Source organism: Heteronotia binoei, chromosome 3 (assembly GCF_032191835.1).
Source record: "Heteronotia binoei isolate CCM8104 ecotype False Entrance Well chromosome 3, APGP_CSIRO_Hbin_v1, whole genome shotgun sequence".
NCBI classification, from domain to species: domain Eukaryota; kingdom Metazoa; phylum Chordata; class Lepidosauria; order Squamata; family Gekkonidae; genus Heteronotia; species Heteronotia binoei.
Window position 1 is genome coordinate 69,870,855 of NC_083225.1, and position 27,988 is coordinate 69,898,842.

Here is a 27,988-nt window from a genome sequence, read left to right on the forward strand (position 1 = left end):
CAGCTGTGAGCCCAGGATGTTTTCCCTCATCTTTTTACCCTTCCTCAGACACAGAATAGGATACCAACAAACTCAAGACGTGTTGTGGCATTAAATAAGACCAGTCATGGTTGTAAAGCATGTGGCATAGGATAGTGCTTTACCCCCAATGCCTACAAAACTATGAGTGCATTAGTGGGAATTTCAGTGATGGGGTGGGCTTTTGTGACTAGCCCACAAGTACCCAGCAGCAAGGAGACTAAACTACAGGAAGGACACTTGCCTTTCTGTATTCTTTACAAGTGCCTGCCTCAAGACTCTAGGCACATTGATCCACTTCTGTGGTTAATACTTTCAAGGACAAAGCAACCAGCACCAGTAAGTAAAGAAGGAATTAGTCTGCCTCAAACAAGATTGCTGCTCATCTATCCTTCCTCCCAAGTGCTCCCAAGAAAAAGAGATGGAGATAAAGAGCAAACAAATGTTTTCCCTCTCTCTCACATTTAGAAGGAACTTGACAGGTTAACAGCCCTATCTTAGTCAAGGAATAACAACAGGGTTACCCATTCATGAGGAACAGAGCCTTCTTGGCCACAATCCTTCAAATGAAAATTGATATTTGACATTATTATGCAAGGCTTGATATGCTTGTCTGTCTCATATGATGAAAAGTTTATATACCCCATTTTTCTCTGCCTTAAGAAATCTAAAAGTGGCTTCCCTCCCTCTCTGTACAATAGTCACCTTGTGAAGTAGGTGGGGCTAAGAGTGTTCTGAGAAAATGTGACTGGTCCAAGATCCCCCAGTAGGATTCATATGGAGGAGTGGGGATACAAACCTGGCTCTCCAGATCACAGTCCACAGCTCCTAACCACTACACAACATTGGCTGGTGGAGGTGTAACGTCACACATCTCCTAAATTGCCAGAGCTAAGTCAGCTGATTTGATTTTGGAAGCAATGTGATTTACAGCTCACAAGTACTAAGTTTTTTCCTTGGTGTGGATCATCCTTAAAAATCTGTGTTGTACATAAAATATGAATAAAGGGGTTTTTGTACAGTGTAATGATCAAGTTCTATACCACAATGTATATTGTTCATTGGGTGTTAAAATTAGGGAGAAGGTAAAATTACATACAAATGCATGAACTGATGTGATGGTTCTGGAAAGGAAAGGTCCCCTGTGCAAGCACCAGTCATTTCCTACTCTGGGGTGACGTGTCGCATCATGTTTTCATGGCAGACTTTTTACGGGGTGGTTTCCCATTGCCTTCCCCAGTCATCTACTTTCCCCCCAGCAAGCTGAGTACTCATTTTACCGACCTCGGAAGGATGGAAGGCTGAATCAACCTTGAGCAGGCTACCTGAAAACCCAGCTTTTGCCGGAGATCGAACTCAGGTCATGAGCAGAGTTTAGGACTGCAGTACTGCAGCTTTAACACTCTGGACCACGGGGCTCACTGCGCCATGGTCCTATATCTGACTAAATTAAAGGATGATCTCTAGACACAAAGAAACTGCTTTTGTGTTGCAATTATTTATTAATATTAACAATCAAGCACATTTTACTTCTGGAGATAGAAGGAAATGATTTTTTAAAGAACTTGTCTAAGTTCAGACCTTTACCTGAAGCAGATATGTAACTATTGACCAGGTAAACAGATGCAACAGCATCCAGCCAGAAGTGGCAAAATACTGTCTCCTCATACTTAAATCTTGTAAACATCTTGTGCTTTTTTGTTTGTCATAACAATGGAGGTCATTGTGCAAAGCTGTAGCATGATTGTTCTGTTTGAACTGTGTGGCAAAGGGGTAACACATTCTTATCTGCACCACTCAAAGAACACTTCACTTACTATTTGTTTAAAAACCTTGCTAGGCTGCCTTTCCACCCAGCTCAGGGTCCCTTGGGCCAACGTGACCTATGGGGATCAATTAGGCAACCACAACCCCTGAAGAAAAAAAAATCAGAAATTAAGATACTTTTTTAAAAAGCCTACATCACATATCCCCAACAAAAAATTTACAGTTGCACTAAGCTGGTCTTAAGCCATTTTAAAAATAGTAATACTAATATTTGCAGTCAGAGATTTTATCTTTGGGTAATCCAATCCATTTGACATTTTAGAAGATAAAAGACTTGAGTTGCAACATAACCATTTCTAACAATAAACTTCTTAGAACTGATTACCTGTGTTCACTCTGACAGGCAACTTCTTTTTCTAGGATAAAAGGGTTGGTCTCAAGGGCAAATTTTCAGAAGAAATCATTCAGTTATATTTTACATTATTACATTCAAGATTAATTGCCACACAAGAATATGTTGTGATTTGTGGATATTTTTTATCCTTCACAAAAATTATAGCAGTCTTACCAACACAGATCAGTCACTCATTTTTAAAGGGAAAGGGATTTTGCACCATAAGCGTAGACAGGTGTAATTAACATTTTAGAAGAATTGTGACTCAAGCTGTATAAACTACTGATTTAATACGAAAGCTAGGATTCTGAACCATGGAGTATTAATGCAGGCAATAGCTTCTCTGGTAGACTCCTGGTTCCCCGCCCATATTTCAACATCAACATTGCATGGGAAGAATATAAGCAGTCATTCTGAACTTGCATCTATATAAACTTGTCCACTTTTAAGATTTCTCCTCAAAAATTCTACTGGGCTACAAAAGCATAAGGGTGTGTATATTTTGAATGTTCCCCAGCTCTACCTACTTTTTCCAGACTGCTTGTGACTCCAGCAATGTGGCTGCAATTTCTTCCATGCAGTAACCAGATGAACATGGCAATTAAGATGAACATGGCAATTCTTCCCATAGAAGTATTGATGTCCCTCTAAAAGTGTGGTGCTGCTGTGATAACATCCCTGCTGGTTTGCTTATTCCACATGATTATTATCAGACTTATGTATTGTCATTGTAGAGGATTTAATCAGAGGAACCGAGTGCACACTTCTTCAGACAATGAATGAGGTACAGTGAGCAGAGCTACATATAGCTGATGGGCAGTGGTTTAGAATACAAAATGTTATCAACCTTACATTCTGAATAAAACTTTGTTGGTCTTAAAGGTGCCACTGTACTCCCACTTTGTTGTCACTCTTCATGATATCAAATTATTAGCACATATGACTGACACAGGGAAACAAATAAAAGGACCTGATGTTTCTTCAACAATATACTCTAAAGGTAGGCTATCCTGTACTCAAAGAATTACTGAAGGGTTCCTTTCTGGCCTTTTCTGGAAGATCTCAAAGAAAAAAAACCTACTTTCTTTCAGAGATAATATTTCACTTTAAAAACTGTAGGATTATGCTTCTCCACAGCCTCCCCTCACATGTACTCAACCAGAAGTGGATATCTTCTGAGTTCCAAAAAATAATTTATTCTCCAGGAAATTGACAGCATATATTTATCACATTTTAGTATCAATCTTCTTTTAAGAAATTCAGGGCAATATATATAAAATTCTCAGTCACTCTGACAGTACCTAACCCCTCTCAGGTGCATTAAGTTCCAAGATGGGATGGGTTCCTAAGGCAGATGGTATTTTCTTTTTGCATTAGCCCAGAGCTGGTAAACTGAGTGTCTTCAAGACTTCAACAGCTGAACTTCACTGATTCAGATTAGATTTCCAGGGATGGTTGCACCCTTATGGATTTGTCACCCCAATGTCAACTGAGTAAAAAGCTGCTACTTTGTTCTTATGTTCTCTTATGTTTCTTAGGAGTCAAAATATATTGTTATTCGCCTCCTTTAATGACAGCATGAGATTATTACCCAACCTTCACACCCAGGAACTGGCTGTATGCACACATCTGGATGCAAGGACCTATAGGTATGAACTTGTCACATGACTTCATGATTAGCACTGGATTCAAAAAAGGGAGAAATCCCGATGTAAGCAAAACAGAGGATGGAATCAGGGTACCATAAAACCCTGGTTATCTATATGCTTCTGCTTTAATTGGAACTAATCATTTCAACAATCCAAACCCTATCCAATGTGCAGTTCCAAGACTTATCAGACCAAGTGCAATGACATCATCAAGAAGCTATCGATGACTACATAAACCCACAACCACAATACACACCTACAAGAATGCAAACTTTTCCCAAAAGCAGAAGTTACCAATTGAGAAAATAAGAGATAAGCATATTTACTAAACAGCTAAATTCAGCATTTACAGGAACTGCTGTATGTAAGGGAGGGAGTGGGCTCTGCAGCCTAAGGGAAGCTCTATTTAAGTTAGAGATTATTGGGCTTATGGATGTTTACTCAGGAGGTAATGAAGTATCGCTAGGTAAAATGAGTGTTGAAGCCCAATACTAAAATCATTGCTGTTTCAAATTCTTGAATATCATTTTCAGCAGTCCAATGTGCTGAAAATACCTCAGCTATGTCAGCTAATATAAAACAAACTAGCATTTTTATTAATATACATGAAGTTCTTCAGTGAATGCTAGGAATAAAAAAGCAAATTTAAGTCTCCCACTTGCTCAGATCCATTGGTGGAAAATTCTGTTGCAGCTGACTTATGGTGACCCATAGGATTTTCAAGGCAAGAGACTATCAGAAGCGGTTTGCCATTGCCTGCCTTGGGGTAGCAACCCTGGACCTCCTTGGTGGTCTCACATCCAAATACTAACACTGCTTAGTTTCTGAGATCTGACAAGATCAGGCTGGCTTGGGTCATCCAGGTCAGGGCTATTCATATCAAAACTAATGATTCCAAAACAAACATTCCATAGACAACTCTGCTTAGGAAGATTAATGTTTTTAGAATGTTGACAACCAAAATGAGTAAGGAATCAGTCAGACTACAAGCCTTCCCACTGGATTGTTTCTTTGTAGTCAAGCCAACATTATTTCCACAACAGACCATCAGTTGATTTGGAATCAGCTTCTGTTAGTTTTGCTGAGAACAACATATATGCCTTCCCCTTAAAGGGCTCAGTCCATTGGAGATCCGAGAAAGACAAGAACAGACAGAAACCCTGGTTACCACACTTGTGAGGCTGAGTAGAAGTCTTACAATAAGCCTGTATGTTCTCTTTTCCCAGAGCATGAACACCTTAAAGTATGAAAAGCCAATTGGCTATGAGATTAGCAGATTTGTTCCAGTAGAATCCAGTATCCGAGATACAAAAACCCTCCCAAAAAACCACGCCAAATGCCCATAAGATCAATGCTTTTATGAATCATCATTAAAATAATGAGTTCATCATATGAAAAAGTATCCACAGACTTGCATATTGGTTTAAAGGAAGCAAGCTACATACAATTGTAACTCTTAGTATCCTGCTTTTTAAAGATTCTTTATCAAAAAATACCCCAATATGCTATCTCCTGGCTACTGGACTAATTTTAATTTTCCTCAGATACTTGAAGTAGAAACCAGATTGAGAAGCTTTCACTGGATACAAATCATTTAATATATGCTGGAGACCCTAGGGCACAGCAGTAACTGTCAGTTGCTCCAACAGTTGAGTTTCAAAACAGTAAATACACCACTCAGAGTGCTACATTGCCTACCTGCAGTCAGTATGATCAAAGAATCTTTTGAGATTACTGGGCACAGATGAGGAAGCACTGTGTTTTCAACCCAGTTTCTGAGGAAGAAAGAAAATCTTTGCTTAATACAATTCTCTGTCAGAGGCTGCCTAAGGAAAAATGTTGAATTACACTTATAGAAAAGAGAATAGTGTCAAGTGAAAGGGGGATATGTAAAAGAGAAGCTGACAGGGAAATTTAGGGTTTGCATGTTACAACATAAGGAATGAGAGACTGACTAGAACCTTCTCCGACATGATCATAGTTGTGTGAGCATGCACACTTGAACTGTACTTGGGGACATAAACTACCACAGCAAGAATATATTTTGCATACACGTTCATAATCAGAATGCCAGAAAGTTACATATCACTACCTTTTCTAGATATAATATTGAAGTTTTTCTTTACAGAATCAAGAATCTAGACTTTAAAAAAAAATGGCCATAGAACACCAAAAGTTTACCCATGAAAGGAAAAGTAAACTTCTTCAGTTTTGTAAAAGTATAGAAATGTAGCTCTTGTCCAGTGAAAATTCTGTCCATGTTTCAGCGACTTGACTCACTAAATTGTACTGCATTCACCCCCCTCACTTGTCCTCAGTGATCAGCTTTCACATCAGATTGTCACTTAAATTGGGTCTTTAATAAATGCATAAATCTTGAGTCTGAGAAACGTATTTGTGAAACTTGCCAGTAAATCCAACCATCAGTTGTATGCACTTTACCATATAAAAAGTACTTTACAAGCTTCGTAACAACCCTGTGAGGTAGGTTTGGCTAAAGACCAACTAATAAATATTGGCATCCCAATGACATTTTGAAATGTATTTGCCTATAGCAAGATGCAGCAGCAGAGTAAAGGACTCTCCTGCTGTAGTCATAGCATGATTAAGTGCAATTAACATTTTGACAGTTAAAAAATAAAGAATAAGAATTCAGAATTAAAAAAAAATCAACATTAAGATAGAGGCAGTTATGTTGATAACTTGTAATTTCATAAGAAAAATACATCTATATTGCATGGAGGGGGGTGTTTGGTACCTTTATTCAATAGTTCCGTAAGTTTCAGCTAGAGGGCTCCATTCAGCCTACCCATATATAATGCCAGCAGCCACCCACAGCATTTAGTAGCCGAGACTACATTCACAGCGAACTTCACTAATTTCAAACAATAGATTATTTTTGCTGTGACAAATTATCCCAATACATTACATTTTTGTGCAGACAGAAAAATAAAGCCACAGCAGTTTGTCCTGAGCGCATGCCATTGCATACAGAAATACAGTATGCATCCTATTGTAAATACCTACAGTAGGGTGATTTTTCTAACTGTGTGGTACCCTTGGTGTACTGTGCGGTGGCCTTCAGAAGATGCTTTGGCTACAACAGAGTGAACAAAGTGTGTACCACTTCATCTAGTGTGCCATTGCAGACTTGTAAAACAGGCTACAGTTAAGTGTAAGGGCTGTCAAACAATGGTATTTATGAAGGTTTTGACAGACCCCTTCCTCTCCCTTCCCATTTCAAAGACTCCCAGTCTGTTTTAAGTGAGATACCAAACATAGCAGGGGGGTACAAAATATTAAAGAAGTACTTATAGCAGCAAGTATACTTTTGCATAACTCAAACAGATGTTTGCCATAGTCTTGTGAATATTAGCAAAAGAATTCCCTTGCAATCAAGCACTCCCTAAATAGACATTACAACACTTACAGAGCTCATTTGCATCATAAAATGAAATTATGCATAAGAAGAATCACTATGTACTTTTTCATTATAAAAAAATTACTGAAAATACAGTTAGAAAGAAGAGCATTGCCATGCGATTGGGTCAGAATTCAGCTGAGCTTCAGCTACATTCAAGATAAGTCTTCTGTAGATGGTACCATCCACTGTTCGGTTTGTATCCACGACGCTTTGTTTTTGCTCCTTTTTAAATGCTTCTCTGAATTGTTGCACTGCAGGGACACTGTCTGTTTCTTTACTTTCTTCATCATCTAGAGGTAAGTTGTTTTCAGTTTTGCATAAAGCAGAGGAAAGGGAAAGCTGGAGAGAAACCATTTCCTTTTCTAAAGCTAATGCAAGCTGTTCGACAAGTACTTTCTTGCTTCTTAATCTCAAGGGTTTTATCTTACAAGCTGATGGTAACAATCCAAAGAGGCTATGAAGACACTGGAACAAGGCAGTTTGGTGTCTGTGAAGTAGAAGAATTTTTAGTGAGATCAATTTTTGTGTACTAAAAAAAATTAATTTAGAAAGGCTTAAATATACAACAGAAGATTGTTCACAAAACAATATATTTCCAGATACTGAAAGCTGAAAAAGGAGTTTCTATTGGAGCACATAACAAGTATGAGAGCAAGGAAGACATACTGAAAAGACATCAGCAGCAACAGTTATGTAAACTGTATACTTCTCTAGGAGGACAGTACATTGCAAGTAAAGCTTTGAATGGGCCCTGAGTTGAATGGCCCTGGCTTGCCTGATCTGGTCAGATTTTAGAAGCTAAGCTAGGTCAGCCCTGGGTCGTACTTGGATGGGAGACCACCAAGGATGTCCAGGGTACACAGGGGCAAATAATAGCAAATTACCTGTTTGTTTCTTGCCTTGAAAAGCCTATGGGGATTCATAACTTGGCTAGGGCTAGATGGCATTTTCCACCACCAGTTTTGAATGATATTGTAATTCTAATTTAAATACTTTAATCAAATCAAAATATGCATTGCAATGGAGACCACTGTTCTGCATTAGCAGCCTTTAGAAAAGGAGGCTCTTTTGAAGATTTCAGTGAGTTTACTGAGTATGATAAAGCTTTTGTGTAGATGAAATAGGATATTTGTTATATAGGTTTCATTAATTGACTTTTTTCTTTCAAAAACTCCCGGTGGGTGGCATATCTGAATAATACTTGCTGATCAAGTTCAGCATGAACATCTGTGCTGAACAAAAATGTTTCATACAAAGCTATGCCAAATATCTTTACAAGTATTAGGAAAATTCAGAAGAAGTTGGGCACGTTTACACTCCACTGATTCCCTCTGATTGAGCCCATTGCTTTCAATCAGGTTTCCCTGACATTAGCAAGCAGCTGCTTTCCCCCCTTTCCTTAGCACTGACATGGCGCAGAATTTAACACTACCTTATCCAAAATGCATTAAGCAACTGCAATTTTTGAAAAATATGTTCACCTCCTGGTGGAAAGTGCCATCAAATCACAGCTGACTTATGGCAACTCTGTAGGGTTTTCATGGCAAGAGACATTCAGAGGTGGTTTTGCCATTGCCTGCCTCTGGTGTCACAACCCTGCTATTCCTTGGGAGGTCTCTCTTCCAAATGCTGGCCAGGACTGACTCTGCTTAGCTTCCAAGATCTGATGAGATAAGGTTACCCTGGGCTATCCAGGTCATGGCTATGCTCACCTACACAAATCATTTAAGTGACAAGAGACTATCAAATTGTTTGCTCTTTAGCCTGCACAGAATAACTTTTCCAAAATTGTTTTACACTGCAGTGACAGCAAAGTTGGCATTCCTTCTGTGTCACAACTCAGTAAATTGACAGCAAGATAATTCAGCTAAATGCTATTACCTGCAAAAGACTGTTAGAGTTCCTTCAAACGGTGTTTCTAGATTCCAGTTGAAGAGTGTACCATTCAGATTTCCATATTTACAGCAGAATTTAAAATCAGGATATTCTTCAACTGGTGTACACTCCATTTGTTCCAATAGCCATGTGTTCACACGAGTCAGCATGCAGTCAGGGGAGATTATTTGAAAGGACAGTTTGTGCGATGCTGCACAAAGAGCAACAATATCTTTCACAGAGCCTACAGCAGGGGCAGAAGATATTAACAATATTTTTAAAAGTATAAAAATACATTAGTGAAATATCTGAATGATCCAAATCTATTTCTTGTCACCTAGAAAAGTACTATTTCTAGCAGTTTTTGTTAAAAAAACCAAGAAATCGTTTGTGTATGTTTGCTGCCCTATCCCTTTACTGCTTGCAAGTAATTTAAATTTAATATGCTATTCTGTAGTAGAAATCTACTTTGGCATTGCTTGTTCAGGGCCACCATTCTCTCCGATACCACCCTATGCAACATCTCTAACATCAACCCAAACCAGCTGTTATGGTGGCTAATTCACGTCTGAAATTATCCTTCCCACAGATACTCAATTCCTGCTGTTTAAGGAAAGCCAGTGACAAGATTATGTGTCCTGCTTTGGAACTTGGCCGGAAGGGATGGGGGCTGGCCCCCCCACAACCGCCTCCCCAGCCACAGTCACTTCCACCTCGGTCAACCCCCCAATCAAGCCCCGCCAGCGACGGACCTCCCCGGCGGGCACCAGGGCCACCCACAACATCCCCACTCACCTCCACACGGCCCGAGGAGCCTGGAGGATCGAGTGGCAGCCGTGCTAGACCCTGTGGCTGCCTGACATGGAAGGAGCCAACTGGCCACCAGGGAGCCTACGAGGCCTGGCCCGAACTGTGGCAGCGCCAGTAGCCCAGCCCACCAGGTGGCCGGCACGTGAGCCGGATGAAGGCCTCGCCCCAGGACGCCCGAGATCGGCATTGAGGCTTATGAAGAAGGGTGGGGCCAGCCTGTGGAGAAAGCAGGAGGGAAGGGGTGGGGCTCCCAGGGGAATAAAAGGAAGCCATGCTGGGAGGTCAGGGAGGAAGGATGGTGGATGTGAAGACAGGGCTGCCCACTCAGAAAGACAGGAGTCCTAAACATCACCAGGGATAGGAGGCTGGGTGACGCAACTCCACCCCTATCCAATTCTGAGGCCTCCACAGCTGGTTTCGAGGGTCCACTGGGAGGGCTGGCCGCCAGGGGACCCCCCAGGGGGCAACAGGGGCGTGACAACCTGTGTCTTAGCAGATTTTCATTTTATGAAAAACCACTGTTGTCCTTTGTGACTTTTGGAATGAGCAATGTAAAAAACCCCTACATATTTCAGGTTCATTTCCTAAACAGGACTGTAAACTGTTTTCTATATTAAATGATATAACTAAAAGTAAGCTTCAGATTTTAATACTTTATTACCAAGGTTAGTAGCAACATAGTTACTAATCGCATATATAAAAAAATAGAAGTTACATGAAGATATCTCTTCTTTCTGTTCTGATTTTGATTTACCTGCATATCTGAAATTTTTAAGGTTTACTGAGTGTTTTCCAGTGGAAATTGCCTCCATGCTTAAGAAAATTCTCCCACATAATAAAGTTCGTGCTTTGTTTTTCTGGAAATTTTCATCCTTGCAATTTTTTTCCTTTGCATGCAACAGGACCCTACACCACACTTGATGGAATGCCAAAAAAGGAGAAAGAGCAGTAACTGCAGTGAAAACTTTTGTCCCAACTGCCTTTATTTGAGAAGGTTCTCCATATCCCCCTTTTCCACTATAGTAATTTAGCTTTATCCTTTTAGGTACTGGTTGTGGTTGCCAGTGTGATGCGGACTCTGCTAGCAGGACTTTCTTCAACATAAAGACACTGCACCGGCACTTAGTTGGAAAGAATGAAGGGTATTTATGATCCATTACTAGTGATAAGGTGACATCACAGAGTTGCCTGTGTAATAAACAAAAAACAACATAAAATGCAGAACATGCCTCTCCCACACCCAGTTTCAAGCTCACTTTTTAATGCAGAAAGTGTGACCTTACAAATACATTAAAAACAGAACATACATTTAAAGGTTATTTTAATGCTTAAAATATACAGAATGTCAAGACATAGCATTTATACTTCTATCATTATTATTATTAATTTACTGAATTGCCTCATCTCGGTCCAAGCAATGTTCTGGGCAATTTACTTCAGATAAAACAATACACAGACTAAAAAACAAAACAGAGATGCAACAGTAAAACAATAAAATTCAGAAAATCCAATGGTGTCCTGATGAATGTTTTTCTTCCAGACGACTGGAGTAATACATAGCATTCCAAAGGGGGAAGAAAAATCTCTGGTCAAATCAAACCCCTGGTTTTTACATTTATTTTTGGTGCTTCAATTGCCTGATGCTTTTGCAGTTGTAGGCTTTAAGTACCAGCATCACCATAGATAAGTTAAACTACTTACGAGTCAAATGATTCCATTAGTTTTACTCCAACCACTAAGCAGTCATCCACTACATGGTACCAAACCTCCTCTACAAATTGTTCTGGGTCTTTAGGTGGGGTTGATATGCCATTATCAAAAGGCTTCGGAGTTTCATCCCAAAGAGAAACAAGTCCTTCCTTACATGAAAAAGATATACATATACATATTTAAACATGTTCCCAAAGCTGTAGAAAAAGAATTTGAGCAATGGCTTGTGACACAAACAATACGGTTTTCTTTTTTTAGCGGGGGAAGGTAGGGATAAAGTTACTATAGGTGTGCTCTTTATGTACAACAGAAACATCTGAGAGGTCTTCCAGTTTTCCACAAGAGTTTTAATTCACTGAAGGTCAGTTAAATGTCTTTGCAACACCTTCAAGAACAATACTACTTCCTGCAAAATATAATACCTCTTCATGAATTTTTACCTTTTCTGAGCTTGGAAAACTCTGTTTTTGACCTTGAACTAGGTTTATTAATGCTGCACAACTTTTCATCAGAACTTTCTCTTTGAGCTTTAAATGCCGCTGCAGCTCATGAACAGAAGTGAAGCCAACCTATGCAAGAGAACAAAATAAAGGATGCACGTTATAGATAATTTAAGCAAGGCATAAAAGGCCCAGTGTGAGGTAACCATTAAAACTGCACTTTCATCAATAAAAAATATCTGATCCCTTAACTTAGAAACTGGATTTTCCTAAATACTGGACAACTAAACTGGTGATATAAAGATCATCTAAAAAATCAAAGAGGATCTATGTATTGCAGTAAAGGCAACAAGACAGATGAAAACAAAATTGAATTATGTTAAGGAAAGAAATTCTGAATTTGCAAATAAACCAGGGAAATGGCTGGCTTAGAAAAGAAAGAGGAAAAAAAATGATATTGAAAATACAAGAAGAAAATAAGGTATTAACAGACAATATGGGCATTCAAAAACTTTTATAAATATTATTCCAATCTATACAAAAACCACAAGGTCCCTATAAAAAACCCTCGAGAAGGATGAATATATTAGAAAATAAAATTTGTCCAAGATTTCAGGAGAACAAAGACAAATTATGAACAGTCCTATAACCATCAGACAAGTACAAAAGGCTATTAAAAAGACTACATCTGGAAAAGCTCCAAGACTAGATAGCTTATCAGATCTGTGAGTATTCTGAAACTGAAACTGATCTGTAAGTATTTTGAAGATGAAATTGTGCAGCCATTGCAAAGTACAATTAACTTCATTTTTCAGGCGCAAGATGCTAGAAACCTGGAGAGAGGACAATAAAACATTTAATACACAAAAAAGCTCAAGATTTGGCTTCAACAAAAAACAACTGACCAGTTTCACTAGCGAACAATGACAATAAGCTTCTTTGTTGTTCAGTCGCACAGTCGAGTACGACTCTTTGGGACCCCATGGACAAAGTCATGCCAGGCCCTCCTGTCTTCCACCATCCTCTGAAGTCTGCTCAAATTCGTGTTTGTTACATCAGTAATGCTGTCCAGCCATCTCATTTTTTGCCGTTCCCTTCTTCTTTTGCTTTCTGTCTTTCCCAGCATCAGGATCTTCTCCAGTGAGTGCTCCCTTCTCATTTGGTGGCCAAAGTATCTGAACTTCAGCGCCAGCATCTGACCTTCCAGTGAATAGTATGGGATGATTTTCCTTAGGACTGACTGATTTGAACTTCCTGCATTCCAAGGGACTCTCAAGATTCTTCTCCAGCACCACATCTCAAAAGCATCTATTCTTCTGCGCTCGGCCTTCCTTATGGTCCAGCTCTCACAGCCATACATTACCACTGGGAATACCATCGCTTTGACTATATGGACTTTTGTTGGCACGGTGATGTCTCTATTTTTTATTATACTGCCCAGGTTCACCATAGCTGTCCTCCCAAGGAACAAACGTCTTTTAATTTCATGGCTACAGTCACCATCTGCAGTGATCTTGGATCCCAGAAATGTGAAGTCTGTCACTACTTCCATGTCTTCCCCTTCTATTTGCCAAGGTGTGATGGGGCCGGATGTCATGATCTTAGGTTTCTTGATGTTGAGTTTCAAGTCTACTTTTGTGCTCTCCTCTTTCACCCTCAACAAGAGGTTCTTTAGGTCCTCCTCACTTTCTGCCATTAGAGTGGTGTCATCTGCATATCTGAGGTTGTTGATGTTTTTCCCTGCAATCTTAATTCCGGCTTGTGCTTCATCCAGGCCAGCATTCCACATGATGTACTCTGCATATAAATTAAATAAGCAGGGTGACAATATACATCCTTGTCGAACTCCTTTTCCTATTCTAAACCAATCAGTTGTTCCATATCCCGTTCTGACAGTTGCTTCCTGACCCTTATACAGGTTTCTCAGGAGACATGTGAGGTGGTCTGGTACTCCCATCTCTTTAAGGACTTGCCACAGTTTGTTGTGATCCACACAATCAAAGGCTTTAGCGTAGTCAATGACGCAGAAATAGACGTTTTTCTGACAATCCCGTGCTTTCTCCATAATCCATCAAATGTTGGCAATTTGATCTCTAGTTCCTCTAGCTCTCTGAAACTCAGCTTGAACTTCTGGTAGTTCCCGATCTGCATACTGCTGAAGCCTAGCTTGTAGGATCTTTAACATGACGTTGCTGGCATGTGAAATGAGTGGAATGGTGCGATAGTTTGAACATTCCTTGGCATTACCCTTCTTGGGATTGGAATATAAAGTGACCTGTTCCAAATTTGTTGACATAATGTGTGCATCACTTTAACAGCATCATCTTTTAGAACTTTGAATAGCTCAACTGGGATACCGTCATCTCCGCTCGTTTTATTGTTAGTAATGCTTTCTAAGGCCCATTTGACCTCACACTCCAGGATGTCTGGCTCAAGGTCAGCGATTTCACTGTCATGATTGTCCAGGACGTTGAGATCCTTCTTGTATAATTCTTCTGTGTATTCTTGCCACCTCTTCCTGATCTCTTCTGCTTCTATTAGGTGTCTACTGTTTTGCCCTTTATCATGGCCATCTTTGCACAAAACGTTCCTTTGATTTCTCTAATTTTCTTGAAAAGATCTCTTGTTCTTCCCATTATATTATTTTCCTCTATTGTTTTGCATTGTTCTTTCAGGAAGGCCTCCTTATCTCTCCTTGCTGTTCTCTGGAAATCTGCATTCAGTTGGGTGAATTTTTCTTTTTCACCTTTGCCTTTCCCTGTTCTTTTTTCCTCAGCTATTTGTAAAGCCTCATCAGACAGCCACTTTGCTTTCTTGCATTTCATTTTCTTTGGGATGGTGCTGATTGCTGCCTTCTGTACAATGCATAAACCTCTGTCCATAGTTCTTCCGGCACTCTATCAACTCTAGTTTCTTGAACCTATTCTTCACCTCCACTGTATATTCATAAGGGATATGATCAAGGTCAAACCTGAATGGCCTGATGGCTTCCCCAGTTTTCTTCAGTATAAGCCTGAATTTTGCAATGAGTAGCTCATGATCTGAACCGCAGTCAGCTCCAGGTCTTGTTTTTGCTGACTGTAAGGAGCCTCTCCATCTTTGACTGCAGAGTATATAATCAATCTGATTTCTGTGTTGCCCATAAGGTGATCTCCATGTGTAGAGTCGCCTTTTAGGTTGTTGGAAGAGGGTGTTCGCTATAACCAGTTTGTTCTCTCGACAGAACTCTATTAGCCTTTGCCTGGCTTCATTTTGTTCTCCAAGGCCAAACTTGTCAGTTGTTCCGGTTACCTTTTGACTTCCCACGTTGGCATTCCAGTCCCCTATGATGAGGAGGACCTTTTTTTTTGGTGTTAATTCCTGAAGGTGTTGTAGATCTTCACAGAACTGGTCCACTTCAGGCTCTTCTGCATCAGTGGTTGGGGCATAGACTTGGATTACTGTGATATTGGTTTGCCTTGGATACGGACAGAGATCATTCTGCCATTTTTGAGATTGTATCCCATTACTGCCTTCCTCACTCTCTTGTTAACTATAAAGGCCACACCATTTCTTCTACAGGGCTCTTGCCCACAATAATAGATGTAGTGATCCTCTGAGTTAATCCACCCATTCCCATCCATTTTAGTTCGCTGATTCCCAAGATGTCAATGTTCAGTCTTGCCATCTCTTGTTTGACTACATCCAGCTTACCTTGATTCATAGATCTTACATTCCACATTCCAATGCAGTATTGTTCTTTGCAGCATTGGAGCGTTCTTTCACCATCAGACACATCCACAGCTGAGCGTCCTTTCGACTTTGGCCCAGCCACTTCACTCTTTCTTTGGTTACTTGGACTTGCCCTTCGCTCTTCCCCAGTAGCATACTGGGCACTTTCTGACCTGAGGGGCTCATCTTCCAGCACCATAACTTTTAGCCTTTTGTTACTGTCCATGGGGATACTGGAGTGGGTTTGTTACTGTCTTGGCAAGGATACTGGAGTGAGTTGCCATTTCCTTCTCCAGCAGATCACATTTTGTCTGGGTTCTCAGCTGTGGCCTGTCCATCTTGGGTGGCCCTGCATGGCATAGCCCACAGCCTCACTGAACTGCGCAAGCCCTCTCACCACGTCAAGGCAGCAATCCATGAGAGCTTCTACTACAATATTATCAGAAAGACTTGAAATAATTTCACAAGACTTTATTCACGAAGATCATATGAATCTTTACCTAAGAGGCAGCTGAAGTGCAATGTCAGAACTGTTCTTGATAGGAGTTTTTTAGGAAAACATAATATAAAACAAGCTGCTTTAATTTTCTTAGTTATAGAGTATTTGAATTGGGTTTTTATGTTTAAAGTTTTAGAAAATACAAACTTTGATGAGAACTTCATAAAATGGAAAACCAACTGACACCTCAGTCAGCAAAAATTATCATCAATGGAGATTTAATCAAACCATGTGAGCTTCAAAAAGGAACAAGACAAGGTTGTCCTCTATCTCCTCTCTTGTTTATCTTAGTTCTTTAAATTCTAATTAGAGATATGACAAGATGAAAAAATGGGAGAGGGGAGAATAAAGGTTTTAAAAGAGAATTATAAATTGAGAGGTTTTGCCGATGACCTGGTTTTAGTCTTGAACACTTTAAAAGGAGGTGACTGATGCTTAAATTAAAAAAAAAATTAGTGCACTAGCAGACCCTGAAATTAATAAACAGAAAACAAAGATGTTAACAAATATAAATTCACAAGAACAAGCAGTGTCAATGAATAAAACAGGTTTTAAGGTTGAAAATAAAGTAAAACATTTTGGAATTACATTGTCAAATATGAATTGTATGTTATTTCATAATAACTATCTTATCACCTGAAAAGAAATTTAAAAAGATCTCCTTAGATGAGAAAAATTGCATTTGGCATTGTTGGGGAGAATATCTGTAACTAAGATGAACATTTTATGTAGAATGATATTGTTGTTTCAGACATGGCTTTTTTGACATCTGATGTTCCATTTCAATAATGGCAGAAGGATATATCAAGATTTGTATGCAAGGAAAAAAAAGTGTTAAATATAAAACATTATAAGATGCAAAAGAAAGAGGTGGTTTGAGGTCACCTGACTTGAAAGTTTACTTCACTGCTTGTTGTTTGGTATAGTTGAAAGAATGGTTCTTTGTTGAAAAATAAAAGGTTATTGGAGTTAAAAGGGCATGCCTTTCTATGGTATGATAAAATAAAACTTAAGGTGGATTCAAAAAATCATTATATTACGCATGCTGTTTTGAGAATATGGAACAAATATAAGCCTAGGTTGTGTCCAAAAATACTTCTGTGGATCTCAATACAAGAAGCCTCTTTTTTAAAACGAAAAATGTAACTAAAGCACAAGTGGTTAACATATTGGTATATATTAGACTTCTCACAAGGAGAATCTACAATGAAAGCGAGAGAGGATTTGCTAGCACAAGGATATAGCTGTCAATGGTTTTTCTATGCACAATGACAGGAAAGGTTTAAAGTTGATAAAAGGTTGTATGGCTCTGGTCAATCTATAACTGTATTTGAAACATGTTATTGCTAAAATGTATAATCTTTTGCTGAAACTGAAGACAGAAGAACAGGTGAAAGAATTTAGGACAAAATAGCAAAAAAACCCTTTGGATATAATATACAAATAGAACAATGGGAAGATTTGTGGCCAAAGGGGCTTAAATGGTACCACCAATTCCAGAATTATTGTTTTTAGACCGTTATATTGTTTTATTAAATGAATCGGATTTTAACTTTGTATTTTTTATTGTTGTTACCCACTCAGAGCCCATTCGGCAGGCTATAAATCCAATATAATGAATAAATAAATATATCTACATTAAGTTCTCATTTGAAAGAGCATTTTTATAAAATGATGTATCAGTAGTATATGATACCAGATAAATTAGCAAAAATATTTAAAATTGTTTGCAATAAATGCTGGAAGTGTCAACAGCATGAAGGGACATTTTATAATCTATGTTGGATATATTAACAAAGCTAAAAAATATTGGATACCAACTGGATACCATTTATCCAGAAAATTTTAAAGACTAATATAACAATGAAACTACAGGCTTTTTTTGTTGGGACTAATGGATAAACAATTAGAAAACACTCATGGAATTTTGCTTTCCAAAAATGGAAAGCTGTGACATTACTTACAATAATGGAATGGCTGGTGAAGATGATGGAGCTTAAAGAGATGGCCAAACTTACTTTTTTTTTTATAAAGGAAATTACTTAAATGTATGGCTATATGGAAACTGCTTATGCACTTCTTGTGTGAAATGGAAAAAGTGAACCGGTGATTTGTGGTTATGAAGATTAAGAGGTAAACATAATAAGCTTACTGCAATTTTAGAATAAGGCTGTAACATGTAAATGTATATTTTTCCATCACAGAGAAAATTGGAGATTATTTATTCCTACTTTTTCGCAGTTGTTATAGTTTGATTCTTTTTCTTTTCTCTTTTTTAAATCTTTTTCTGTTTAAAAATTTCAATAACACGAAATGCACAGTGCTAAGGATAGAAACTACAGTTTTTTCCTCAAGAGATGGAGATTATGCCAGGATCTCCCATCAGGGTTGTCTCAGAACAAATTAATAAAAAAAATCTGCCCAACTGCAGTAGCACTCAGGTAAACAACAAGACAAACACAGTAGGAAAATGCCCAGAACTGAAAGGTTTCTATTACTAAAGCTGAACAAAAAAAGCTTGAGAAACAAGCCCAACAAGGTATAACAGGATTTTTTAAAAACATGAACTGTTTGAATTGGGAGATAAATTACTATTGTCAACAATTTGTACTTTTCTTTTCCTGTTTATTGCCCATAAAAATCTTGTGAAATGAAATCCTTAAACAACAGATGCAGTACAACACTTTGTTTAATGAATAAATGCCTACAAAAAAGAAATCTGCATGATTTTTTAAAAAAGGAATTAGGTCATACATTGTCAAAGTGATAGTTATACCACCTTAAAACAGCATCATTTATACTCATCCTTGGTTCCCTCAGCAATCAACACTACTACATTGCTTCACATTTACCAAAATCTACAAATCAAGCCACAAGAATGCAAAGTTAAGTGAACCAAAATCAATTTTCATCGCATGTAAAAGTTCATTCAGTACAAAGTGTGTATGCTGTTGCCAAGAACTAGTAAAAGACAGATGTTGGACACATACCTGTAATCGTGCTTCAAGTGCTTTGATGGTAAAAAAACGATTCTCTTCTACTTCTTTTGTAGAAAATAAATCATGACAGCTGATGTTACTCTACAGAAAGCCAAAATATATTAATGCAATGTTTGAAAGTAAATGATGCACAAGTATAGGGGACTGTCAATAGTAAGAGCCACGGAGCCCAATACATGCAGTTAATAGCCCTGATCTCCCAAGGAACTGGATATTGGTACAAAACAGTTTGAAGATGCACTTAAAAGAAGCCAAACTCAGGTGGGTAGCTGTGTTGGTCTGACGCAACAGAACAAACTTTCAGTCCAGTGGCACCTTTAAGACCAACAAAATATATATTTTTAAGTCAAGATGCATAAGTAACTGTGTGATAAGTATTGCTGAGATTGGATTAAGCAGTTGGCAAGACCTGTGAATGGCAGCAAATCAGCACATAAATACAAGAGTTAAAGAGATGCGAGAACAAAGTTTGAGTCCAGTGGCACCTCTATGACCAACAAAGTTTAATTCCAGGTATAAGTGAGAACTGAGTGACTTAGCATGTGTAGTCAGACAAGAACCCAATATCTCTGTTAAGCTCTGCAGGTTCTATTGTCCTGAGGGTTGTCCTGCGGCTGAATTGGAATTCAGCAATCTCCCATTCCAATCTGTTTCTGAAATAAACAGAAACAAACAATAAAGCATTTCAGCCTCCCAGGACACTCAATGGGGGACTTCAAACCAGGTGTTTTATAAAGATACAAATATTCTTGCTATAAATAAAATATTCTTGTGTTAAATGGGCTGGGTTCAGTTATTCCAGTTGCCTTGAGGAGAACAAATATCTGATCAGTATTAAAGAAATCCTCTTTGAATCTAACCATTGTCAACTTTTATCCAGTCACAAAAACTGAGCAACATACAGAGATTGTGGCAGCTCAACTCCAATGACTTCTGGATACCTAATCTCATTTTGATATGGGTTCTAGCTTGATTTTTTAACTGCAACTACCTGGGTTGCTCTGAACAAATTACCTATGCCCAAAAAAGAAGAGAATAAAACCCTAGATGTCTCAATGACGTTGGTGTCAGTCATAACTTAGTCCTTCTGGATCACTTAGTTACATGGTACACACTCTGCCAATTACTCATCTCCTAACCAGGATGCAAGTTCCAAAAAACAGCTCTGATGGGGTTTTTTTTAAACTCTGATACACTGAATTTATACCACACAGTTTCACAAAGACGTGTCCGTTCCTCCATATTGCTTAATACCTTTGTGAAATTTCTGGGTGTGGTCATCCAGGGTGAAATATGCTGATGACACCCAACACTATTTATTTTGTTTACCGGACTCAGGTTTAGTGGTAAATATACTGAACAGATGCCTGTAATGTGTTGTATAAGAACTAAAAAAACCAAAGCTCAGTCCAATCAGACTGAAATACTGCTGGTGATAGATATCACTGACAAGGAGGCTAGATGGGATTGCCTTCTCTTTAAATGACCAGGGTAGCAGCTTGCAGAGGTATTTTAGATGCTACTTGACTGTGGCATAATGGACCTTTTACTGATTTCAACAAATGTGCCAGGCATGGCTTTTTCTAGAAAAGGTGACCCTACCAGTTATCTACACTCTGGTTACATACACTCTGGTTACATTATATTACAGTGATGCACTGTATGTTGGGATCCCTTTAAAAAACCATTCAAAAACACAAGCAGTTCAAAATGCAGCAGCCACAAGGCACATATGCTGAAAGATTTGCACTGGTTTCTTTTTCAGGACACAATTCAAAGTGCCACCTTTGAACTATCAATTCCTAAGCAGTCTGGCCCAGAGTATCTCAAGGACCTGCCTTATGAACCACTCGTTTGTTCAGATCATCTGCTAAGGTGTTTCTCACGTTGCTCCTGCCACTGGAGACTAGGCAGATAAGAAATAAGGCCTTCTGCATTGCAAGACCATGGAACACTTTCCCCATGGATTTTCACCAGGCAACTATATTGCTATATCATATATAGATAGCAGGCAAAGGCCATTCTATTTTTCCAGGGTTTTTTGTGATTTTGTTTTTCCAGTTTGTTTCTGTATCCATTCACAGTTTTAATTATCCTAATTCATCATTACATATTGTTTATTGTTAATTTTGTTTAATTATGACAAGGTGCTTAACAATTTTAATGGAAATGGAGTAATTTTTTTTAAAAATAAACTACATATAATTGTAAAACAGTAGTTCAAGCATATTGCTTTTTCTAAAGAGGGACTGTGTTACACATACAAATCTTTGACTAAACTATGAGCCTTTTATAACACAATTCCTCTGAAACTAAGGAGGTTACTGAGAGCTAGAAAAGGTTGTTTCTGTAGCAGAGGCTTCAGATGACTCCACCAGTTTGATTCAAAGATGCATGAGAGGATCTAGCTAATGGATGTTATGTGCCAGGTCAAACTGCAAAGAAAGGCTATAAAATATACTCTTTGCCTAATATACCCCTTTTACTAAAATATTTTCCAACAATTGATGCACACATCTCACCACATAATTATATTTTCCAAAGTCTGTAATTTGAAATGTAGTTAATTTTTCTGAAATAGACTCAGTCTTTGGAAACGCTAATACTTGATCAGTTCCAACGCCAACAAAGTCATCTGTCAGAACAGAGCTCACATTTTGCCAGCAAGCAGCAACCTGAAACACAAAATAGCATTAGAAACACTTTCCTTAAATACATACAAACACACCTCTCATCAATTTGCACATATTTGGATATGCTCCAGGCAAAATTAAGTTGCATTGATTTAATAGTTAAGCTAAGCATAAACCTAATTGTATCTTTTAAAAAATGCTTAAAAGGTATACAGCACTTTGATTGTTCTGCAGTCCTTAACATATATTAGCTTGTACTCTATGAGATCATGAAGTGTAGCAGAACTCCCAGAGCCTGACTTTCCCTCATCCCATGATAGCTCCCAGAGTCTCTTGAAATTCTGCTCCTGGGAGTCCAAGGGTGAAAAAAAAACCCTTCCACTTCTGTGCATTAACATGTTTGCCTGTAATCTGAACAAGTAATCCTTACAAAAATCTTGTTAGATATGTCAGCATTACATTTCTCCCTTATTTCAGGGTGGGAACAAAGACCAAATGCTAATGAATTACCTAAATGCCACCTGGCTGAGTCAAAATCAAGTCAGGATCTTTCTAGTTCACATTGGCAGTCACTACATTACGCCAATTTTCAAATCAATGGAAATCTAAAAATGTTGAACTTTAGCTAAACATGCACATTATTCTCATATTTAGTCAGAAGACCATCTTATATACTTAAAGTCAGGAATGATTACAGCCTAGCAGGGACTTGTATGAGATTATTAAGTGATAAGATTAAGGTTCATTGATTGGCTAGACAAGTAGCTTATACGTTCTATGGCCTGGTGGCAGTTAAGACTATTTTGTGCTAAGCACTGTGCAGTGCTGCTACAAGATGGAAACTTAAAGCAATAAAATTAAATTCTAAAGAAAATGTGCACAAGTGTATTATGATCTGATATTCACCAGTGTAACATCTTATTAAATCAGCTTGCTAATAACATCAACATAAGCGTATGTAGTACTGATGGAAATAAAGCTCAACAGCATAGCGGAAGCTATTCTACTATTTACTTTTAAACAGATGGATCATGGGAATGAAGAAACAGAACATAAAATGATACTGTACAAATGCATGCCACACCTATGACTTATAAGGCGCACACACTAATATAGTATGTGAACAGCTAGATTCAAATCCAGTAGCCCCTTAGAGACCAACAATATTTTAAGGGGATAAGCTTTCAAGAGTCAATGCTCTGTTCATCAGACAGTATATGAACTGAGCCTCAAATTAATATGTTTATATTCTTTATAACAAGACAAAACTTACTGGAAAAGACAATAATGCTAGGAAAATCTGAAGGCAGTAGGGAAGGAGGAGGATTGACTTAAAATGGATTGATTTAAGATGGATAAAACAGACATGATTAATTTAACAGAGGAAGCCACAGCTTATGGTTTGAAAGAGCAAGGATGACAATGATAGGATATTTGAGGTCATTAATTTATAGGGTTGCCATAAATCAGAAGCAACTTAATGGCATGTAAGACTCATTTTCAAATCATTATTATTTTCTAGGTACCCACAACATTAAATCTTTTTAAAGACTCTCAGTCATTTTTTTAACCAGCAACCCAAATTAGATTATTTCTAAAGACATTTGGTTTAAGTCAGGAAAAAAGTCTACAAGAAAGGTATACACTACACTATACACATGAATTACTTTGAAACATTTCTGCCCCAACTATGTATACACCATAACATGTAAGGATGAATATCCCTGTATGATCCATACAATTGTCCCCACTGGAAAAACAGCAGATGGCTCATGGGAATGAACAACCACCACATATTATGATGCTGCACAAATGCATGCAGGTTTATGGCCACACCTGCATGCATGCATATAAATCATGTACACTCACATGATTTTCACATTTTCAAAAAGGACTAATATTTACACCTGGATGGAGAATTAATACAGTTCAAATTTTAATTCTACATTTTCTACTTAAGCTGTGATAAATTATACAGCTGAGTCCTGTCCAGCGTTCTAAAGTAAATGAACAAGAAGTATGCCCACTGGACCAGATTGTTAACAAATGTGATATCTAAATGAAATCATATGACAATACCATCAATTAAAATAGCAGAAGGATATTTCTGTACAGTGGAACTACCAATCAGAAGGTTAGAAAGAAAAAATGATGGTTAGAAAGAAAAAACAAGGAAATTCTATTTCTCATACTGTACCCAATTTAAGCTTAAATCTAAAGAAGTTTGAGAGTTTTTACTGTCATCTCTTTAAATATTTATTTCAGCAGGAAAGGAGAAAACTCTGGCACCATCTGGGTAAAACCCACATACCCATTTTTAGTTTCAGATCTGATACCATATGTCTGATATCTTTTTCTGAAAATCAACTTCTCTTTCAAACACAGTGTGCAAAAGTAACTAAATCACAGTTGTCAAACTAAAGGTAAATTAAAGATATATAAACAAACAAAAATTAGCTATGTTTTAGCCATGAAAGAGATGTCTCAGGGGTTTTCATTAGTCAGTTTTCATTCAGGACAATTTGTCATGTATGCAAACCAAATTTATTTCAGGTATGAAAGGATGCCATCTTTGAATACTCAGCATTTTCAGGGGAAAAGCTCAGGCCAGAAACAAGTTCCGTAATTTAAGTGAGCTTGCAGAGTTCCTCAACTGCCACTGTATACTTGTAATGCCATGATTATGGGAACTAAGGAGAAGTACTTTCAACACAGGTGATTATCACAGCTGGCTTAAACCCTGGCACTGAGTCCCCCCCCCCCTCCGCCACCAACAGAGAAAAGTATTCCTTATGCTTGTGGGAGCTCCACTGTGTTTTCAATTGCATCAATGCAACACACATAGGTCTAGAACTGTCCCAGCATTGAAACTTGTGTACGCGCAAGTTCCAACAGAGTTTAGAAACGATTATGTACTTATTATCAATGGTGAAGAAATCAAGCCTTTGCATTTCTAAGGACAAACATAGCTTTAAGAGAGTAACTCAATACCTGCAAGCTGTCTTTCCATACAGAACACACCTCTCCTGAAGAGAATGACACAACCACCAGCTCTTGACCTCCTTCTACTATAGCTATTTGTATGGAACAGGGTTTGTCATATGGAAGCTTGTAGACATCTTTGGGTAGACCGTCTTGAAAGACTATCAACTGGCTTTTGCATGTGACTGCAACAGCAGATGTCCTTAATGTGTTTCTCACTGCCTCAGCTCTGCAGATATGTACACAAGACACCATGCTGCTGTAAGCATGAGGCAAAAAACTGGCACCAGTTAGGACTTTCTGTTTCTCCACAGCATAAGCAAGACACTCACTACCCCAGATGACTGCCTCTGATTCGGCAACACTTTTCCCATCATCTGCCTCTGACAAATAAGGAGCTCTTGTTCCCAAAACAACAATACCCTCACTTCTAACCTGACCCACCCATTTAATGGAAGAAAATTCAATAGGTGCACATAAGACAGTGCAAGTCTGAGCAGAAATATAAAATATTTTTTTGGCACAGCCCCATAAGACTGTTGGACCATCAAGTAGCTTTATGGGTTCTTTCAGTTCATAGTCTAGTTTAAAATTCAAGACAAATTCAAATTTGTTAAAGTTATGAAGCAGCAGTAAAATATACTTAATATTCTTCTTTTTTATCTTTTTCATTAGAATACAAGGAAGAATTATTCCTGTTCTGAAGTCAGATACACAACTGCAGTGAATTATTTCAACACCTTCTCCACACATGCTAAATGATCCAATGTTCTTCTCAACAAACAGTTTGGTATCACTTCTGAATATCATTCTTCTGACACATAATTTGGTGTTTCTGCTCTCTGAGGATTTTTCTTTTGATAACTGGAAAATAAGAAGCTCCCCATTGTAAGACAGCAACTTCTCTGGTTGATCCATTAACATTTTTCTTTAAGGATCTACCACAGCATGAAGACTGCTTAATTTCTTAGTTTCCATTAGCATGATTCTTCTGCTTGGTAGAATACTTGATGTGAATAGCATATTTCCAATCTGAAAAACAAAAAAGTCCTATCAATATTATAATATACAATTTAAACCGCTTTTCAACAAATCATGAAATTTGCAGAGACATGTTTTTTGAACTTAGTTTTTTAGAAACTTGAAAAGCCAGACAAAAGTACATTAATAAAGAAGAGAGTTGGCTAGTATCTATTCAAACAGGCTCATTCACACAAATGGCCAATTCATTATAACAAATAAGAGTGCAACACCTTTCAATCAAATCTTAAGTATATATACTCAGAAGTAAGGTGCCACTGAATTCAACAGGGCTTACTTTCTGGTAAGTATGTTTAAAATGGCAACACCTGAGGCATGGAATGTTCAAACTGAGGCCTGGTCTACGCATACAACAGAATAAAGACGCAGAATCCAATCCTGAAGCTTTATTCAGGATGGTAACAAATGCTGGTCTGAAGTAGCAGAACAAAGGTTGCATCTATTAAAACATTTCATTATCTTACATGCTTGTGCACTAATTTGTGTTCAATGTCTGCCTTATATGTATGGACAGATTTTTCTCATTCCATGCTGTTTGACAAAGTGTGCATGCACACAAAAGCTTACACTCTGATTAAAATTTGTTGGTCTTAAAGGTGCTATTGGACACTAACTTTATTACGTTAAATCAACACAGCTGCCCACCAGGATAAACTTTGAGTCCAGTGGCACATTTAAGTCTAACCAAGTTCTATTCAGGTATACGGTTTTGTGTGTATACACACTGTATTTGATGAAGTGTGCATATATATGAAAGCTTATATTTTTAATAAAACTTTGTTGGATTTAAAGGTGCCACTGGACTCAAACAGAATCCTAAGGTGATACTAGTTGGTGCTACTTCTGAATACAAGGCAAGATTATATTTTGCACACACATCCCATGTAAAAACTTTTCACATCAGGGTGACAAATTCTAACCAAGGTTTTTTTTAAAATACACTGTGCTAGTTTTCCACTTAGAGAAAACGAAGTTAGGACAACGCTGAAAAAGATGACCCCTTCTCAACTGTCTAAAATGCTAGTTTATTTTACCTCCTAAGAACTCTACCTTCTCACTGTGCTGGACTTTAAGAGCCCAACGGAAACCAAGAAACAGCAGCCTTCTAAAAGCCATAATGGTCATCTCAAATAAAGGCTACTCCGCGACAGACTCTTACGCTACACCGGCATTCAGACCAGGATGTATCTAGCATCTAGGAAGAACTTCGGCAAGCTGACCGCCCCCAAACGGGGAAGAATACAGTTGCGGAGAGCTTGAAACGTGTCGTTGTGGCCCTCTCCCAAGTATGATTGTGAGGGGGGAAGGGGGAACTCAGCCCGTTGGATGCTAAACGAGCAATTTAAGCCCTGTGCTGCACTATGTAGCATACTTACTGAGGTATCAGTCTCAAGATTACTCAGTAGGATTTATTTCTGAGGAAACCAAGAGGATAATTTAATCTCAACAAGATGCGTGGTAAAACAAAGACGGTCCCTCTAAAATCATTTTCATTACCTCCCCCACATCGGAAATCACGAACCCTCTCCGGAGCATGCGCCTCACAAACTAGCCCTCTCAAGCACAGTTAAAAGCGGTTTATGAGTCTGAACCTTCGCGCCACGCGGAGCATTGTGGGAAAAGAGTGGCGCAACTGGACGGGATGACAAAACACGACAGGCGTGCTCGGTGGGCCTTGAGAAGGCAAAGGGAAGGGGTGGACTCGTACGGAAAGACGTAACGGGGTGTGTGGAGAGTTGGTGGCTGCGCTTGCGCGTAGAGCTAAAGCCGGCTTGAGTTGAGAGGTTGGCCGCTGGGCAAGGGAGGAGGGGTGATTGTTGTTGGAGCGGCAGCCGCAGAGGGTGGCGCGCGGACGCGGCGCCGGTTGGTATCGATTCCTCCCTCAGTCATAGTCACGCGATTCCTTTTCTCCTCCCTCCCCCTTCTTTTCCCTCCTCGGGCGCGCGCCCTTGTGTTCATTCGTTTGCTTCTCTCGGTCCTGTTGCTGCTTTTAATCCGGTGCGGACAAGACCATGGCGGAGGTAAGCAATATCTGG

General features: G+C 38.6%; 2 protein-coding genes across 4 annotated transcripts in view; one reads left to right on the forward strand and one right to left on the reverse strand.

Annotated features, from left to right (window-relative positions):
* Positions 1 to 6,166: 6,166 nt before the first annotated feature.
* FANCB (FA complementation group B) lies at positions 6,167 to 27,648 on the reverse strand. Of its 3 annotated transcripts, none has more exons than XM_060233995.1 (9): positions 27,450 to 27,648; positions 24,921 to 25,943; positions 21,819 to 21,971; positions 19,288 to 19,377; positions 12,088 to 12,216; positions 11,639 to 11,796; positions 10,692 to 11,125; positions 9,134 to 9,371; positions 6,167 to 7,739 (listed from the first exon to the last, which is right to left on the reverse strand). In XM_060233995.1, the coding sequence occupies exons 2-9, from the start codon at positions 25,833 to 25,835 to the stop codon at positions 7,346 to 7,348; spliced, it is 2,511 nt and encodes an 836-aa protein (XP_060089978.1). In that variant the 5' UTR covers positions 25,836 to 25,943; positions 27,450 to 27,648; the 3' UTR covers positions 6,167 to 7,345. The 3 variants fall into 3 exon arrangements, with proteins under 3 accessions (XP_060089978.1, XP_060089979.1, XP_060089980.1); XM_060233996.1 differs by having other exon boundaries at positions 27,329 to 27,540; XM_060233997.1 differs by lacking the exon at positions 27,450 to 27,648 and adding an exon at positions 27,003 to 27,249.
* The window catches only part of MOSPD2 (motile sperm domain containing 2), a 39,678-nt gene continuing 39,238 nt past the window's right edge, over positions 27,549 to 27,988 (forward strand). Inside the window, exon 1 of the mRNA XM_060233998.1 lies at positions 27,549 to 27,973. Coding sequence (XP_060089981.1) covers positions 27,965 to 27,973 — 9 coding nt within the window. The 5' untranslated portion in view covers positions 27,549 to 27,964. The remainder of the gene's footprint in view (positions 27,974 to 27,988) is intronic.

Coding starts and splice junctions, on each gene's coding strand:
- FANCB (XM_060233995.1), bottom strand. CDS start 25,835: ATGTTAATGGATCAACCAGAGAAGTTGCTGTCTTACAATGGGGAGCTT. Junction 9,372..10,691: donor TAAAAATTTCAGATATGCAG/GTAAATCAAAAT, acceptor CCCCTGCTGTAG/GCTCTGTGAAAGATATTGTT. Junction 7,740..9,133: donor ACTCTAACAGTCTTTTGCAG/GTAATAGCATTT, acceptor TCTACTTCACAG/ACACCAAACTGCCTTGTTCC.